The 15,256-nt window shown below is 38.9% G+C and overlaps 1 protein-coding gene across 19 annotated transcripts in view; it reads right to left on the reverse strand.

Moving 5' to 3' along the window:
- Nucleotides 1–15,256, reverse strand: part of LOC125760779 (metastasis-associated protein MTA1) — a 42,303-nt gene extending 27,047 nt beyond the window's left edge. Inside the window, exons 1-4 of one of the 19 annotated variants that reach the window (XM_049421255.1) lie at nucleotides 15,140–15,256; nucleotides 12,045–12,094; nucleotides 10,836–11,891; nucleotides 4,369–4,530 (exon numbers count right to left, since the gene is read on the reverse strand). In XM_049421255.1, coding sequence (XP_049277212.1) covers nucleotides 4,369–4,530; nucleotides 10,836–10,863 — 190 coding nt within the window. In that variant the 5' untranslated portion in view covers nucleotides 10,864–11,891; nucleotides 12,045–12,094; nucleotides 15,140–15,256. Of the gene's footprint in view, nucleotides 1–4,368; nucleotides 4,531–10,835; nucleotides 11,892–12,036; nucleotides 12,095–14,952; nucleotides 14,989–15,008 lie in introns of those variants that run through there. The other 18 variants (XM_049421253.1, XM_049421261.1, XM_049421265.1 and 15 more) reach the window with 18 other exon arrangements.

A 15,256-nucleotide genomic window follows, 5' to 3' on the forward strand; every position in this document is an offset into this window, starting at 1 on the left:
ATAACGTGTGCCCTCGGGGTCCGTTTTGCTTCTTCCGGTTCGCCAACATGCCCTTCTTTCTCATTCTTCACAATGGTTGCTTGTAGGACGGTTGGACGCAGCGGAGCGTTCTTCACTGCCCAACCTTTCAGAGGTACTGACAATAGAACGGGAGAAACGGTAGGAAGAAGCCAATGCAAATGCAAGTGTGTATGTATTTGTCCATTCGGCAATGGCCGGCAGGAAGAGGCTCCAAAATCTAGGGAAAACCACGAACACAAACACGTTCGCATAACCATTCTGCTAATGGCCACCAATGTTCGCCATTCGACACAACAGAGCAACGCACGCACTTTTCGATGCAAATTCGATCCGGGGGTTTACAGCTCCAGTTATATATCCCGTCTGGTGCTGCACCACCCATTCCACTCACACAATCACACACGCATGCATACACATATGCGCCCGGTGAATAAAATCCTTAGATCCATACTGAAAATTAAGTCCTTGTCGCATGCACAAGACAACCATTGGACCAGAGGAGCACATTAGACAGGTGGAGGGGTGATCGGTGCATAAAGCTCCTGCAGGTGCACGCGGAATGCTGCATACATCACCACCCCGCACACGCACACAAACACACACGTGGCGCAGCTTTTCCCGGGGAGCAAATCAACCTAAGCAAATGCACGATACACCTGGTCTGGTCGATGGTGGCTTCACCCAGAAAGGCATTTCTGACTAAACGTGCACTTTTTGTACTGCCACCGTTGGACAAGGAGATGATGCATCGTGCCATTCACCACGATGCACGGTCGGTGCATCCTTCCAGCATCATTAAAGATCCGAAATCGGACGGTGATGCAGTTGGGAAGCAGAGAATGTGGAGCATGTTACATCGCTCGGAGAAGCGTTCGTTGGGTACAATGGAACGGACACGGAAGGAAACACGGTACAAGGCTAATAATTAATTAAAACAAACCCGACGGAAGCAGCAGCAAAGCCCACAACAATACCCCGTTGGGTGCTTGGGTTCTTCCACCAGGAAATGCACATTTTGCAAGGATAGCCGGGTACGTGCACGGACAGCATACCGTTGCTTTTCAGCTCCGCATTAGCTCTTTGAAACGGGCATGACAACGGCCAGGCTAACGTGTAACCGCTTCTCAACCAATCATCGCCATAGCAACTAAACTAAACCAAAAGTGTATGACGAGATTTTGCTGAAAAATTCGAAAACTACACCAAACGCTGTTGGTAGGCAACGACTGTTTAACGGACAAATGCAGTTCGCTCATGTAGTTCAAATATGCATGTAAATTGCATTCGCTGGAATATTTTCGATACAGTTTGTACTTTCATTATTGGATATTAGACAGGGGTTTTCAGATGAAATGGCAGATGAAGACATGTCGTTGCAAAACGTGTCGACAAATCTTTGCACAGAATCAATTTCAAATAGCGAATGCTTGAGAGAGCAAGATAGATTTCATTTTTAGATCTAAATTTTAGTTAACGTAACGTACTATGTCTGATGCTTCTTGCTTATCAATAATACGTTACATATTAACTTTTATCTTATTTAACTTATAAATGAGACATATAAATGTATATATATATACACGCTAGGCGAGTACAAAGTTGCTAACAAGAGGTAATAATCGAAAAGGTGAGACAAGGACACCAGAGTTTTTTTTTCATCAATTAAAAAAGGTTCGTGGTTGAAGGGCGCAGAATGAAACAAGTAACGGGATTGACGTAAGCGAAGCTGACATACCAATACATTCAAAAAGAATAGAAGAAGACAATTCTAAAAGGAGTAAAGGAACGATGGACACTGAAGGACACTGAACCGGCCAACCAACACAGAGACCTTGCAATATGACAGAGGTGGTGGCAGGTTATTGGTGACAATTCTAGTAAAATATCTCTGCAACAACCCAATATGGTCAATATGCATGTTGACCGAAAGAGACAGGATGGTCGGGCAGTACTCCAAGATTTTGCCAATGAACAGAAAACCTTTTTTTATTCCGATAGGCCGGCCTGGCCGTATTGATAAGAGAAACAGAAAAATGTTTAATGTTATAAGAACTCGGTTATAAAACCACACGTTTTAGTGTTAGTTTTAGTGTTAGTGTAAGAGACAAAGATTCTAAAAATGGTCTTAATTTTCTAACAAACCGGGCCTATACAAATCTTATTCCAAACCGCCCCTAAAAATGAATACAAAAATAAAAGAATGCCAGAAATGATAGCTCAAGACCTCCAAGGATGCACAGCAAAATTTAAAAATTATAAAAGTTATACAATAAGTTGTGAATGTGATTCATTGATGTAGTACAGTTTGCATATTTTAACACCGTTCTTAGAACTGAAAAGAAACAGTAATAGTGTAACATATTGTGAATCTTTTTTTTGTTCTATGTACTCCTCTAAACGCATTATACCTTAGATAGGCTTGCTAAGGGCACGCTGTCTACAGTACAAAGTGTATTTTTATTTGATTGCATATTTTCCTTATTGTTTTGTTGTTTTCCCAACGTTGTAAATACTATATCGAACACAATAACAAACAAAAGGTTGTTCACAATTTGTTAAAAGTGCTTTCACATTTCATTTTCAGCACATTTCAAGTGCTACTGCATTTCATTTCATTCATTCTCACTTATTTATCGATTGGTTTGCAATACAATGCTTTAATACAATGCATTTAAACAATATGACAAAAGCTGTGATACTGACAAAAAATCTAATTTTCTTATATTAATGCTTTAATATATATCTTCAGCATTCCCACATTTTGACATCAAAACGATGCAAAAGGTGGTGTTCTATTCTACTACACTTCCGTTCCGACTCCGCGTATGAAAAATTGATTCGGACTCCGACTGCAAATCCGGTCGAGTCCAGTCGACTCCGAGTCCGATCGATACCGGATGAGTCCGAATGGATCCGATCGATACCGGATAGGTCCAGATATGTCCGATCGATCGGATTCGACCAGATTCCATGACAAAAAAAATGGATATTCATCACTACTCCATTCAAAATAAAGATTACTTTTCAGTTTTTGATACTTTATATAAGAAAATTAAAATTTCAAGACGCTATCTGTCTAAACAATTGAGAAAATTTCGTCGATTTATTGCTACCAGGTTGTGTCGGGTGACCTGGTGATGTATGTAATAAACGGCGACAGTTCCACATGACAGAAACAGGTATCAAATCCCATCCGGAGCGTGTCCCCCCGTAGCAAGGACTGGCTATTCGGCTAGGTTGTTAAATGAAGTCTAGTAAGCCAAAAATGCTCAGCATGACCTGTAAGATGGTTAAGCCAAGAAGAATAAATTGTGTCTAAAAGATCTACTGGAAAGTTTTGATCTGCTGTTATGATAAACGATCATATCGGAGATTTGTATTGAAAAAAAAGCTCTAAAATTACATCCAAATTTTGTTAAATTTTTCATCACTGAAAATATATTATTTTTGAAACAAACGTTTAAAAAAGTTTGTTAACATTTTTCCTGCTAAACCAATTAGTTGAGCAACTGATCAATACTTTTATTGAGAAAAAAATTCTAATCTCAAATACACAGGCTAATTTTGATAGCCTGATAAGTACGGAGCTGGCCCTCCGTTGATGAGCAGCCAAACGACAAACCACGTACAGAAAAACTATTGGAATGTATGACAGACCCTATAACATAACAGTTTTCAAAATTTTTTCATTATTAATTCTTTATCATCCGAAAATATGTTAAAAGATTAGCTTTTTCGTTCGATAATCATTTCTAAAACCTTGAAACGGCCAGGCCGTTCTAATCGAGCAAAAAAACGACTTCCAAAAAGAACATTCATTAACGAATGCAACCATCAATATCTAGTGATTCATTAATTTCTAAAAAATTGTTTCGATTTTTCTATCAATTCCTTTATACCATCGTTATCATCATCGTTAGCAAATAAGAAAAGAGAAAAATGTACAACTTCGTTGTCGCATTGCAGATTATAATATCGAACGTGAGAGCATATACAGTCAAATGGCCCATTATTTGCAGATTGTTATGGTTACTTTTTTCGACATTCATTCGACATTACACCCGATTGTTGAGCAGAAGGATTCTCCAACACCAATGCATTGCTGATATTAGATGGTAAAAGTTTAACCAGTACTGCTTTAACATACGTTTATCTTACTATTATCTTATTTTTAGTGTTAAAATGTTATAGAACAGCTTCATATTTTTTTAAAGGCGTTCGTAATTCCACAATCCCTAACACGATATTTAACAATAACAGCTTCCTCATTAATTTACTATTTTGAGAAATATTCATCCACTTTGTAACACTGCTTTTGGGGACAACAACATAATTACTATTACTTACTCTGGTGCTTATCGGCTAATTGCACGAGCGGTGTCGGAAGATCCCTTCGCCTGTAGAAGCACATCACTTTCGCTTCAACATTGCCGTTCGGTGTTTTGTTCAACTCATCGATGCGCCGAATCTGGTACGGTGTCGTTGACGATGTCTCCACGTAGACATAGTCTGTAAATAATAAGAGAAAGATTTAGCATTACATACATTTAGGCTACATCTAAAATAATAAAAATCATCACGATTCTTTGCATTATATAAAAAATTAAATAATATTTACTAGATTAAACCCACATAAATTCAATCAAAAATGTGCTTGCTATACCATTTATCATAGTTTAAGAAAAGTGCAGACAAAATGTGTCCTTATAATTAAACTAAAGTCAACGTATTGTCGACTGTTATAAAAAAAACGAACTAACGAAAGTAGAAGGCGAAGTTTAATTATTCATCACCAACCAACAAATCTATGCTTACTCCATGAATGCTACCCACCGTTGGTGAATCATAATTATTCATAAACATGGCGACAAAACTGGGCGCTTTTAATGTGACAATCTCACGATAATTTTCATTTTCGAATAAACAGTACCAACGAATTTACGACTCATAACGATGCTCGGCGCTTGTTTGATAAGCTTGGTAAACTAACAAATAGCGCTAAGAATTAGTTCGTTCAGGCAAACAAGCAGCATCAGCAAAATGTTCGCTAAACAGCTTATGAAACACAACACAAACAGAACCCCATATTTGTCATAATATGCAATGGATTATCGTAATCGTAATATCGTAAGATATTAAATTAACAAATAGTATTCAAATAACATGTTTCCATGCAACATATAAAAATTTTCAAAAGTTTTGAATTATTTCTTATAGCCAATATAAACTAAGATACAATATTTCAACAGATTTATAAACCAAACCAATAATATTGTTTTACATTATTACTTTTAGATCTAATATTTAAAAAAATGATCGTCAAAACCAAAAAAGCTTTCCTTTTTCCATAGTGCATTGCATTCACGCACAACAAATAAGAACACAATTTCTTGCACATTGCGACAATAGGGCAACGTTCTTCTAATTGTTAAATTATGATAATTCACCGCCATACTCTACTCCATATACTGAGACAAACAAAAACAGGTTGATTCCATTTTTGCATATTCCTGCCATTATAGAACAATAAATAACCATGCTATGTCTAGCAAAACAAAACCACAAACAATGCGTTTATTTACGACACCGATGAAAAACTTTGCTTTTAGCTTCTTTTCACAAAGTTGTATATTTAATATAATTCATTATTAATTTCTGAAGCAACTGTTCACGCCTTGTGTTTGTTAAAACCAATATATGAGATAACGATAAAGCCAAAATATTTCACAGAATAGTATTAATGCACACGTTTGTGGCTGATTGGAAACGGCACAAGAATATTTTTTTAAAATCAAACACCACAAAAAAGCAACTCTACAATGAAGCTTTCCGCATAGACAGCATAACTGACTAGCGACAAGCGGAAAATAGAACATCGAACTTAACAGAACTGGAGCAACCATAAAACAGCCACCGCCTATCACAATATTCCGCGGCTTTTCGCCCATTTCATCAGCATTTATCGGACATGGACACTCTCCCTTTTTTTTCTTTGGCTCGTTGCTCCCTCTAAGCTGGTGGTGCAAACAAGAAAAGCCTAAAAATCATCCAATACACGCGATGGCATACGTTAGAAAGTGCAAATCAAGGCAAGTTTTGTGTTTTGCGAAAGTCAAACAACGTAAAAAAAGCGCAACGTGTATGAGAATGTACTTGCGTAATAATCAACCATTAACACACTACCACCACCACCACCACCACAAACATGGAGATCCCGCGGCCAGTCTCTTGGTGTGGTTCCTATTAGACCAACGATATGCGGTCACTATATTTTGTAAGTGGTGTAACTGTACCGTGTGAGCGTTACGTTATGTTCACCCCACCTGGCTAACGAACACAGAAACAAACAATCCCTCAACTCGCGTTTTTGACTACACCTCTCCTCTGTGCCATGATTACCGAGCAAAAAACCATTAAAAAAAAACAAGATACAAGCCTTGATGGCCACCAAAATCATGATGCGAATCGTAAATGAATTTTAAACAAGTTTAATAAAATATACTTTTAGCAATACGGCCAGGCCGTTCTTTATGAATAAAAAAATAAAAAATAAAATATACTTTTTTGAGAAAACACTACCTTTACAATCAGAAAAGACACTACAACTATTAAAATTAAATGCAAAAATGATTTCATCTCTTCGTTCGACTATGAAATCACGCATTCACCGAATTTGCGAATTTCTATTCGTCACATACCGGGACCACATTGGGAAGCGAGCACGAAGGAGAAGGAAAACGATCAAGTTCAGCTAGATTTCAAACGACTTTCTTCCCACCCCGACGGCCATATAACAGTTGGACTGGTATTGTGGAAAGGTTTTTGGGAATTCAATCACGGATGCGCTAAGAAGATGATAAAACAAGAAGCATGAAAACGAACCATTTCCCAAGATTGCCGCGGGACGATGAACTTCGGGGCCGAAACTGTTCTACTCTACGCTAATGATCATCCTTCACGATTCCGAATTACATTCTATCTATCTTATCTGACCGGGGTTTTGTGTCTGTTTGACTAAGCCGCGGCTGTTCGTCTCTGCCGGCAGTGATTACGACAAAACAGCTCAAATCTTTTCACTATGAACGATAGATAGATGTACATTAGTTTTAAACTAGCATTCTCACCGTAAATTACGTTTCCACGAACCATAACTAACATTACTCCCATGGTGACTTTACACAAAAAGGGAAAGAACAAGTTTTCCATAATTTCCGAATCAGCCAAAGAATCACCCAAAGAAATAATATTACTTCGTTTTGAACTATATTAAGGTGCATTGAGGAAGTATGGTAAGTTCCCAAAACGACTGCAATATTAGCATTTTTCCAACTCCTACATCCACACTTCGGTCTCAAAAATCGCTACTTTCTTCCTGCGGGTTTCTTTTTCCAAATCTTTTCTTTTAATGTCTCCCCTTCCTATCTTTCTCAGCTCAATGTTTCCTCCTTTTTACTCATATCAGAACCCGCTCATGGAAAGTTGTTGACCCTGAACCGAATGGGAAGCAATAGTAAGCAAGTCACGCAGGAAAAGAACATGCGGTAGAGTTCCAAAAAATCGAAAGAGGCAAAGAAGTGCAAAAAAAAACTAAACCCCAAGCGAAGATGGAAAGGCAAACAACGACGGAATAAAGTGGTCTTGCTTTTTCCCTACTTTTAGTTAGCCAGCGGGTACGGCATCTAACACGAAACCCTTCTTCTGTTACGTACACCAATGTCCATTCAAGAGCATTACCATTGACCATGCGGACATGACAGACAGCGAAAAGCAGAGATACGGATAATGTGGATAAACTCTTCCTATTTCAGGTGGCCGATCATTCGAGCGTAAATATATCGCGCGTAACGACGAGGGTTAAAGGCTAGTTCGTTGTATAGTATCTTCTTTTCGAACATCATTAATACGTTTTGAAGATCATGCTAAAAAAAGCACTACCAACGATCGATATGATCCGTTTACAATAGTTTTACTACTGACTAAATCTTCTCCAGTAACGCATATGCAGCTATGTAGTATTATCGATTTCTTGAAATGTTTCAGCATTTAATGTTCTTCTGTTAGATCTGTGTCAATACAATCCTCAAATGGTAATACCAAAGCGTATACAGTGGAACGTCGATTATCCGTGCTCATCGGAACTCAGCCCTTGCCGGTTAAGCGAATATCATGGATAATAGGCACAACTCTTTTTTTTGATAAATATTAGTATTTACTGTGTAATGGATGGACTTTCTTTCTAAAGCAAGATGTTAATTTGCAAAATAAACCTGTTCTATTTGGTCGAACTTGAGCAAATTGTATCATTCCCTATTGAGGTTTTCATTTCTTGCCATGATCGGCTTTGCAATTAACATGTCATTTCGCATTTGGAACTGTCATTTCCGAGCTGCACGGATAATGGGACCGCCGGATAAAAGGTACCCGGATAATCGACGCTCCACTGTATAATGATACTTTTCGCAAATTTTTATGCATCTATTTTAATATTCGGAGGCTTATCCGCTGCTAACTCTTCATGCAAACTGGCAAGCAGAGGTAGCCTATGAATACAGCTTTGGGCTATGCTCTAGGATTTATCTTAGGCTCTGCTCTAGAATCTGTCTTAGGCTCTGTTCTAGAATCTGTCTTAAACGACAAAACAAACCTATGGTACTCTAGACATGGTATAACATCGAACGTATTACAAATCAATTTGTATTTATTTCTAAAATGCTCATAAATATGTCGTTGGCACAACAATATTATAGCTCAACATAAACTAATATGCCAGTTGCATTACTTTCAATTAGTACAAATAAACTTGTTACAAATTAGTTTTAGTACAAATTAGCACAAATTTGTAATTTTGTACAATTTAGTACAATTTTTTTAGTACAAATATAACTTTAACTATAAATTTAAATCCAAGTTGTTAAGCGCGTTTCATTGTTTGCTAATATGGCGTTTTTTCTTCCTTTGAGAGTTATACAAACAAACAAAGTCTGACGACAAACTCTAGTACACCACTAGAACTTGTCTATTGTCGTTTAAGACGGATTCCACGGATTTTGGTTGTATTTAAAAAAAATCGACCCACTCGACACACTCGTCATATATTCAAATCAATTTTTACAGCAAATCTAAAGCAGGTTTGGGATCATGTTTCCCATAATTTAAGATATTTTTACAAAATGTTTATAAAGATTTGCTCCAAAAGTTGTTTATTCCCTACGAAATAGTTAAATTAAATGGTATGATATTGAAAATCTTCCCGGAACTAATTCGATACAGTCGTTCGAAATAACAACATATCAAAAGGAATTAATGGCGAATTAACGGCATCTGACTTGCTTAAAAATATCTTGAATAATTGTTTATAAAATTTGTATTCCATCAGAGTGATATGCCCAATGATTTATCAATAAATTAAACAATAAGTTAATGGAAATTTTACATACTTCAAATATTCCTAAAAATATATTAAATAACCGCACTGGACGTGTGCTTAGCAACCTTTAATGTTCTCAGTAAATTAAAAGTGATTTAAAGATAACATAACCGAAATTACCTGACTGGGTCATTCATGGCTCGATAATTGCTCGATTTTTCACAGGTTTCTTCTACACATATAAGCTCTATCTATCTTTAATTAATTTAATCTTTAATAATATTATAAATATTAAATTTATGAAGCAAACTATAAGAATCCGACAGAAATTGATCCTCTTTTTGAATTCGATTTTTTGCCGGTCCTATCGTGCGACAGCAAGTGTTAATTACTGGGCTCAATGTTTTATATTATTTAATGTATTTAATTTTAATTAAATGACCCCATTTAATTAGATGTGGTCTCGAAATTTTCTATTTCGCATTGTGATCTAACCCATATTTATATTTATTGATCTAACAAACATTAAAAAATTGAAAAATGTCGAGAAACCGAAATAATTTTAAGATAAATACTGTTATTTCAAAGACCGAAAACCGCCAATTAATTATTAACTGTGTGAAAACTGATTGTAACACGACTTCCACGTCGACATTTAAACGATCGTACTCTAATTTTATCACACAACAACCTCACCCAGACTCCCGTTTCTCCAACACTTAACCGTTTTTTCGAATACTCTTAGATGGGTTTTTTTAACAAACAAAAAAAAAACAATTATATCCCTGTATTGAGATTTTGAGACAAATCAGAGTAGAGATTGCACATTGCGTGAAACAAGACACATATTTGCATCACATAGCATTCGAAATTGCTTCTATTTATATAATCCTTTCTTTTCTTGCCTGTTCAAAATTAACACCAGAGATTGATCACCAATGCGATCAGTGAATTACGATGCCAAAAGCAGTATTAGCAAGACTAAAAAAAACGGGAAAATTCGGTTTAAAAAAACCCAAATAATTACGAATAATTCTGATAGTTTATAAATCAAATTTCCATGAATTCTTCTTCTTTTTCTGTAACACTAGAAGCTCAAGCGTTTTTGGACTTTCTTTGCTGATTTTCCTCTACTTTATTTACCACTAGCAGGATACTCAAACCTGCATACAGGGGTATGCCATCGCAGATCAGCGCCGTTACCATCTGCACCACATGGCAGCCCCAATATGTTTCGTATGTTTTTTTTTTTTGTTTGCTATAGAATGAACGGCTAGGCCGTATATCTTCAATTTCCCATTTTGTAACGAAAACAAAAGCATCGTAAATGAAAAAATAAATAAATAGTAAACTAAAGGCAATCTTATTCGCGATACTAATCTGTTTCCTCATATTGAATTTTCGTCATTATTGCCCTATTTCAACCCGAAAAACCAACTTCACTTACCTCCGACACGATACATGTTGGTTGTCATAGTTGCTGTTGTTTGGTGAACTATCTTTTTTTTGTAAAACTACACGCACTAACACCGGCGGGCGCGCCTGTTAAAAGGCGCTTGTTAAGGAAAATTCTACCAGCACTCTGGGAATCTAGTCTTCCTTTCGAATAGGATTAGTTCTTTTACGTTATCAGCTTTTTCGCACACAGTTGTAGCTTTTGTTGTATATTTTCTATAATACAATTTACGCTACTCTTGTAGCATAGCTGCGTGCCCTTTTACCACGTCCCTTAGCCGTGATATCTTCTCTCCTTTTTTTGTTGATGCTGATTCCCGTACTTTTTCTAGTTTCGCGTCCTTTTATATACACCTTTGCAGGGCAGCTGAATTCTATCACACATTCACACTGCTAACGAGAAAGGTGAATCAAACAGCGTGCAACTTTTTTCACATCACTGCCCTCTTTATCATTCTCGCTCTATCTCTTTCTTTCTGGCTTCCTGCCTTCTCGCTTCCTCTCTCTCTTTAACGCGTGAACATAAACAATGCACCTTCCTTCTTTGCTTCCTCGCACCACTGCATGCAGCGGCTAACACACACACACACACACAAACACACTTTCACTCACGCGTTAACACGCACGGGCGGCATATACTCGTACCGACACACTCCCGGCACACGAGGAGACACCCTTTCGCGGTAGGTACTAACTAGATCTTTTTCTATAACTGCCTGTACTTAATTTACACTTCTAGTGATCCTCGCAAATGGCGCCACCTGGTGATTTCTTCTTTCTTCTGCAGCACAGGCAAACAGCCAATCGCAGGAACGGTGGCGGTGAACGCTCAGACGATACGGGTATTCAAATACGACATTCACACACATACAAACGCGCGCGCACGTATTGTAACACCATCAACGCACTAGCCACACTTCTTGCGCGTCCGTCGCACTTGTTTTCTTCCTCTTTCTTCTGTTGTTTTTTGCCAATGTGACGTTTCTTCAGATAACATTCGACAGTGTGATCAATCCTTCCTCCTTCCTATACACTTACGCATTAGAACCTGTGCAAAGATTGGAACAGATATTTTAGCTTGACAGTCGGCATTGACTGCACTGGCAAACAATTGTATTGTGAAGGTTGATGGTCTGGAAATAGTTTTTCCACAGCACATGCACTCAAACGCATCTATCTCTAACGACACACACACACTCACATTCACACATACACGCGTTTCCGTCCCGATATCCTTTGCGTGCACTGCTTCTGCAATGAGGAACAAAACACGTTACAAATATTTTTATCATACTTTCTACGTAATTAGCAATACAGAAAACTGTCGATTCGTGGTTCGATGTTTGATGTTGATGTTTAAAAATAGTTACTAATGTTGTTCTATCTTGGCTTGACGACCTCTAATATCACGCCTACCATTTCTGGCTTACTAGACTTGTTTTACCTTGCTAGGGGGACACGGTCCAGGTGGGATTTGATACCCGATCTTGTCGTGTGAAACCGGTGCCGTTTATCATATACACTATCGGTCCACCCATAAGACGGACTATTGACATAATGAATATATTAAGTCATAGAGCAGTCAAGCGCTAATATAACTGTCCAAAACCGATCACGAATTTAAAAAAAAATCGGAACCCCATGATCGATCGATGCAGCACAACGAATGTTGTGCATCGAATCTCACCTGGACGGGCAAATCGTAGCAACATATGATCTACTAAATCGGTTACGCTTAAATAAATAATGATTAAGTGAAATATTAGTATACATTGTGCGACTCTACAACACATCTTGCCTAGGTTCATAACTCGATTCTCCTGGCGCTTTACGCAGAGTGACTACATTCGCATTTATATATGCAATTCAAACCACCGATAACCAACCCACTCAGGTATGACAGAAAAAAAATCTTAATTCATTTTAGTGTTTCTAAACATCATCTCGGTGTTGATCTAATTGTTGAATGCAATGTACCACGCCGCCCCGTTACATCACACCGCACGACATCCCTTCATCTATCCCTTCACACTACAGTGAATGCAAGCCGATGGCCAACCGGGCAACGATGATGTTTGTGGGGCTTTCGTAACTCTGCCTTCCTTTGCCCTTTTTTTATTCGCGTTCGCATTCCGATATAGCCAACTCTTCCTTACACACTTCGCAATCTGTATGCACAGGAAGCTATCAACAGCTCTTCCAAAACCCCCGAACGCAACTCGAAGAACTCCATCATCTCTGCAGCGGCATTTTCACATTTTCTTCCTCTTTTTGCTTCTATTCCCCCACGCATCCAACTACCAACGAGTGATCGCGCGACCGATGGACGCGCATGGAGTGACAAACCGTGCGTGTTACACGTACACATACACATACACATGCTTTAGATGTGTTTCGAATGCAAAAAAAACTGAAGCGCCGAACGAAAACCGGATAACGGTGATAACTGGAATTGTCTTCGGGGTGACATTTTACCGCAATTCATGTTCTTAAGCATACACACACACACACATTAACAAAACGGACATTTTTTCTGTTACATCGTGAAGACCACACGTTAACTGAACCATTTTACACATTTTGCCACAGCATCGTCTCCTTCGATGCATGAAGTTTGCTTATCACCACGCTTCTTCTATTTCTTCCTCGTAAATCCACTTGCTCCCTCTCGCCGTGCGTTCTTTTCTTCGCTAGTGTGTATACCTATATATGCATGTATGTATCCACCGATCAATTTCTCGCGACATTTTCGCACACACGAGAGCGCACTGCACTATTATTGAACCTTGCTCTTCATGCGTGCATAACTACCGTGTGTACCGCTGCATGTATATGTGTGCGCTCGAAATGGAGCCCCCTCGCTGTTTTAAGAAAGCAAACAAAAAAAACATCGCGTATGCTGCAGCAACCCCACCACACAACCGCGAAGAAGACCGGCCTCGACAGTTGCGCGATAAGGGATTTTTAAGGTTACGTTTTGCTGCTCCTTTCGCTGCCCTTGTCTAGTCTTCGCATCTGCTAATCATCCGCTTCCTCGCTTCCTGCTTTCTCCGATCGCATGCTTTCGTCCCTTTTTCACTTGACTTTTCTTTCCCACTCTTCTTCGCTTTCTCGCGCTATACGCTGCTATTATATCCATTGCCATACCGACACGGGGGGAATCACTAAAAAAAATAAAAAAAAACCATGACTACACTTGAAACAACGCGTACGCACGCACTTGCTTGCTATGTCGCGATGCTCTCTTTTTCAGAGCAATTCGTCGTCTTCTCATTGCCCGTTGTTTGATGATGGCTACTGAGAGCACAAAAAATCGCACTGAATTAACACAAAAAAAAGTATCGACAGTCCCGCCGCCGAATGTGTCGAGAATCAGCCAACCGAAACGCGAACATAGAACCTTCGACTTTCCTCTTCGCATCCGGTTACTCAACTTGCCCCCTTTTTCTCTTGCGCGGGGGACACATTTCTCCATGTGTTCCCCTTCCGCATATTTATTTTTTTTTGCTACTCCTACTGTGAATTTATGAGCATTGATTATACTAAGAAAATCCGTCGCTTTTGGTTTCGCTTCAACCCATTAATGCGCTATCGCAATTCGCGCACACACGGGTACGATGCACATACACACATATACACGTACACACACTATGCACGTCGAGCGACCATCGACCGAGGGAAGAGCGATTGATACTATTTTATTCGATATTGAGGAAAGCAGTAACTATTGTCATCGGAATTTGCATGGCTCGTAATACGTTATTTCTTCATTGAATTTCCCATCTCACGTCATATACCGAACACGAAACTCAACAAGGTAGAACAAGCCTCCACACCACCCACCACACATAACCGTTCTTTATGATAATACGATCCATTTCGACCGTGGCGAAAGCGTCCACCGACCCATTCCACTGCACCTCCCATCCTTTTTTCAGTTCTTCTCCCTAACAACCAGTCGAACGAATGATGATATTCTCGAATTCCGGACACACTTCCGGTAAACACACACACACACTGAGGCACTCATATCAACGTAGCCGGTCGATTCGCACGCAAGCAACGTCATTTTAATCGGGGAAGTCACAATAAAACAAAAAAAAAGCTACCAGAATGAACCACGAAACGACGGAATGATGAAAGTACTACGGGGGAAGAAAAATACCGGGCATGAAATGTTCACGCACGCACGGCTTCACCACTCATACAACCAGAGCCGGCAGTTGATCGCCAACGCCACTAGTCGGCCCTCGGTTTATTCCGCTGCACGCACTTGTCTAACAAAACCCCGCGTACTTTTTTTAATTGTTTTTCTGCAGCACGCACGGCAGGACGCGTCGTTCGCTTTTTCCAAGCTCCGCCATTTTGATTCACGGGTAAGGTGAAACTGGCCCAGCTAGCAAATTTGCTTTG

Source organism: Anopheles funestus, chromosome 2RL (assembly GCF_943734845.2).
Source record: "Anopheles funestus chromosome 2RL, idAnoFuneDA-416_04, whole genome shotgun sequence".
Taxonomy (NCBI): Eukaryota; Metazoa; Arthropoda; class Insecta; order Diptera; family Culicidae; genus Anopheles; species Anopheles funestus.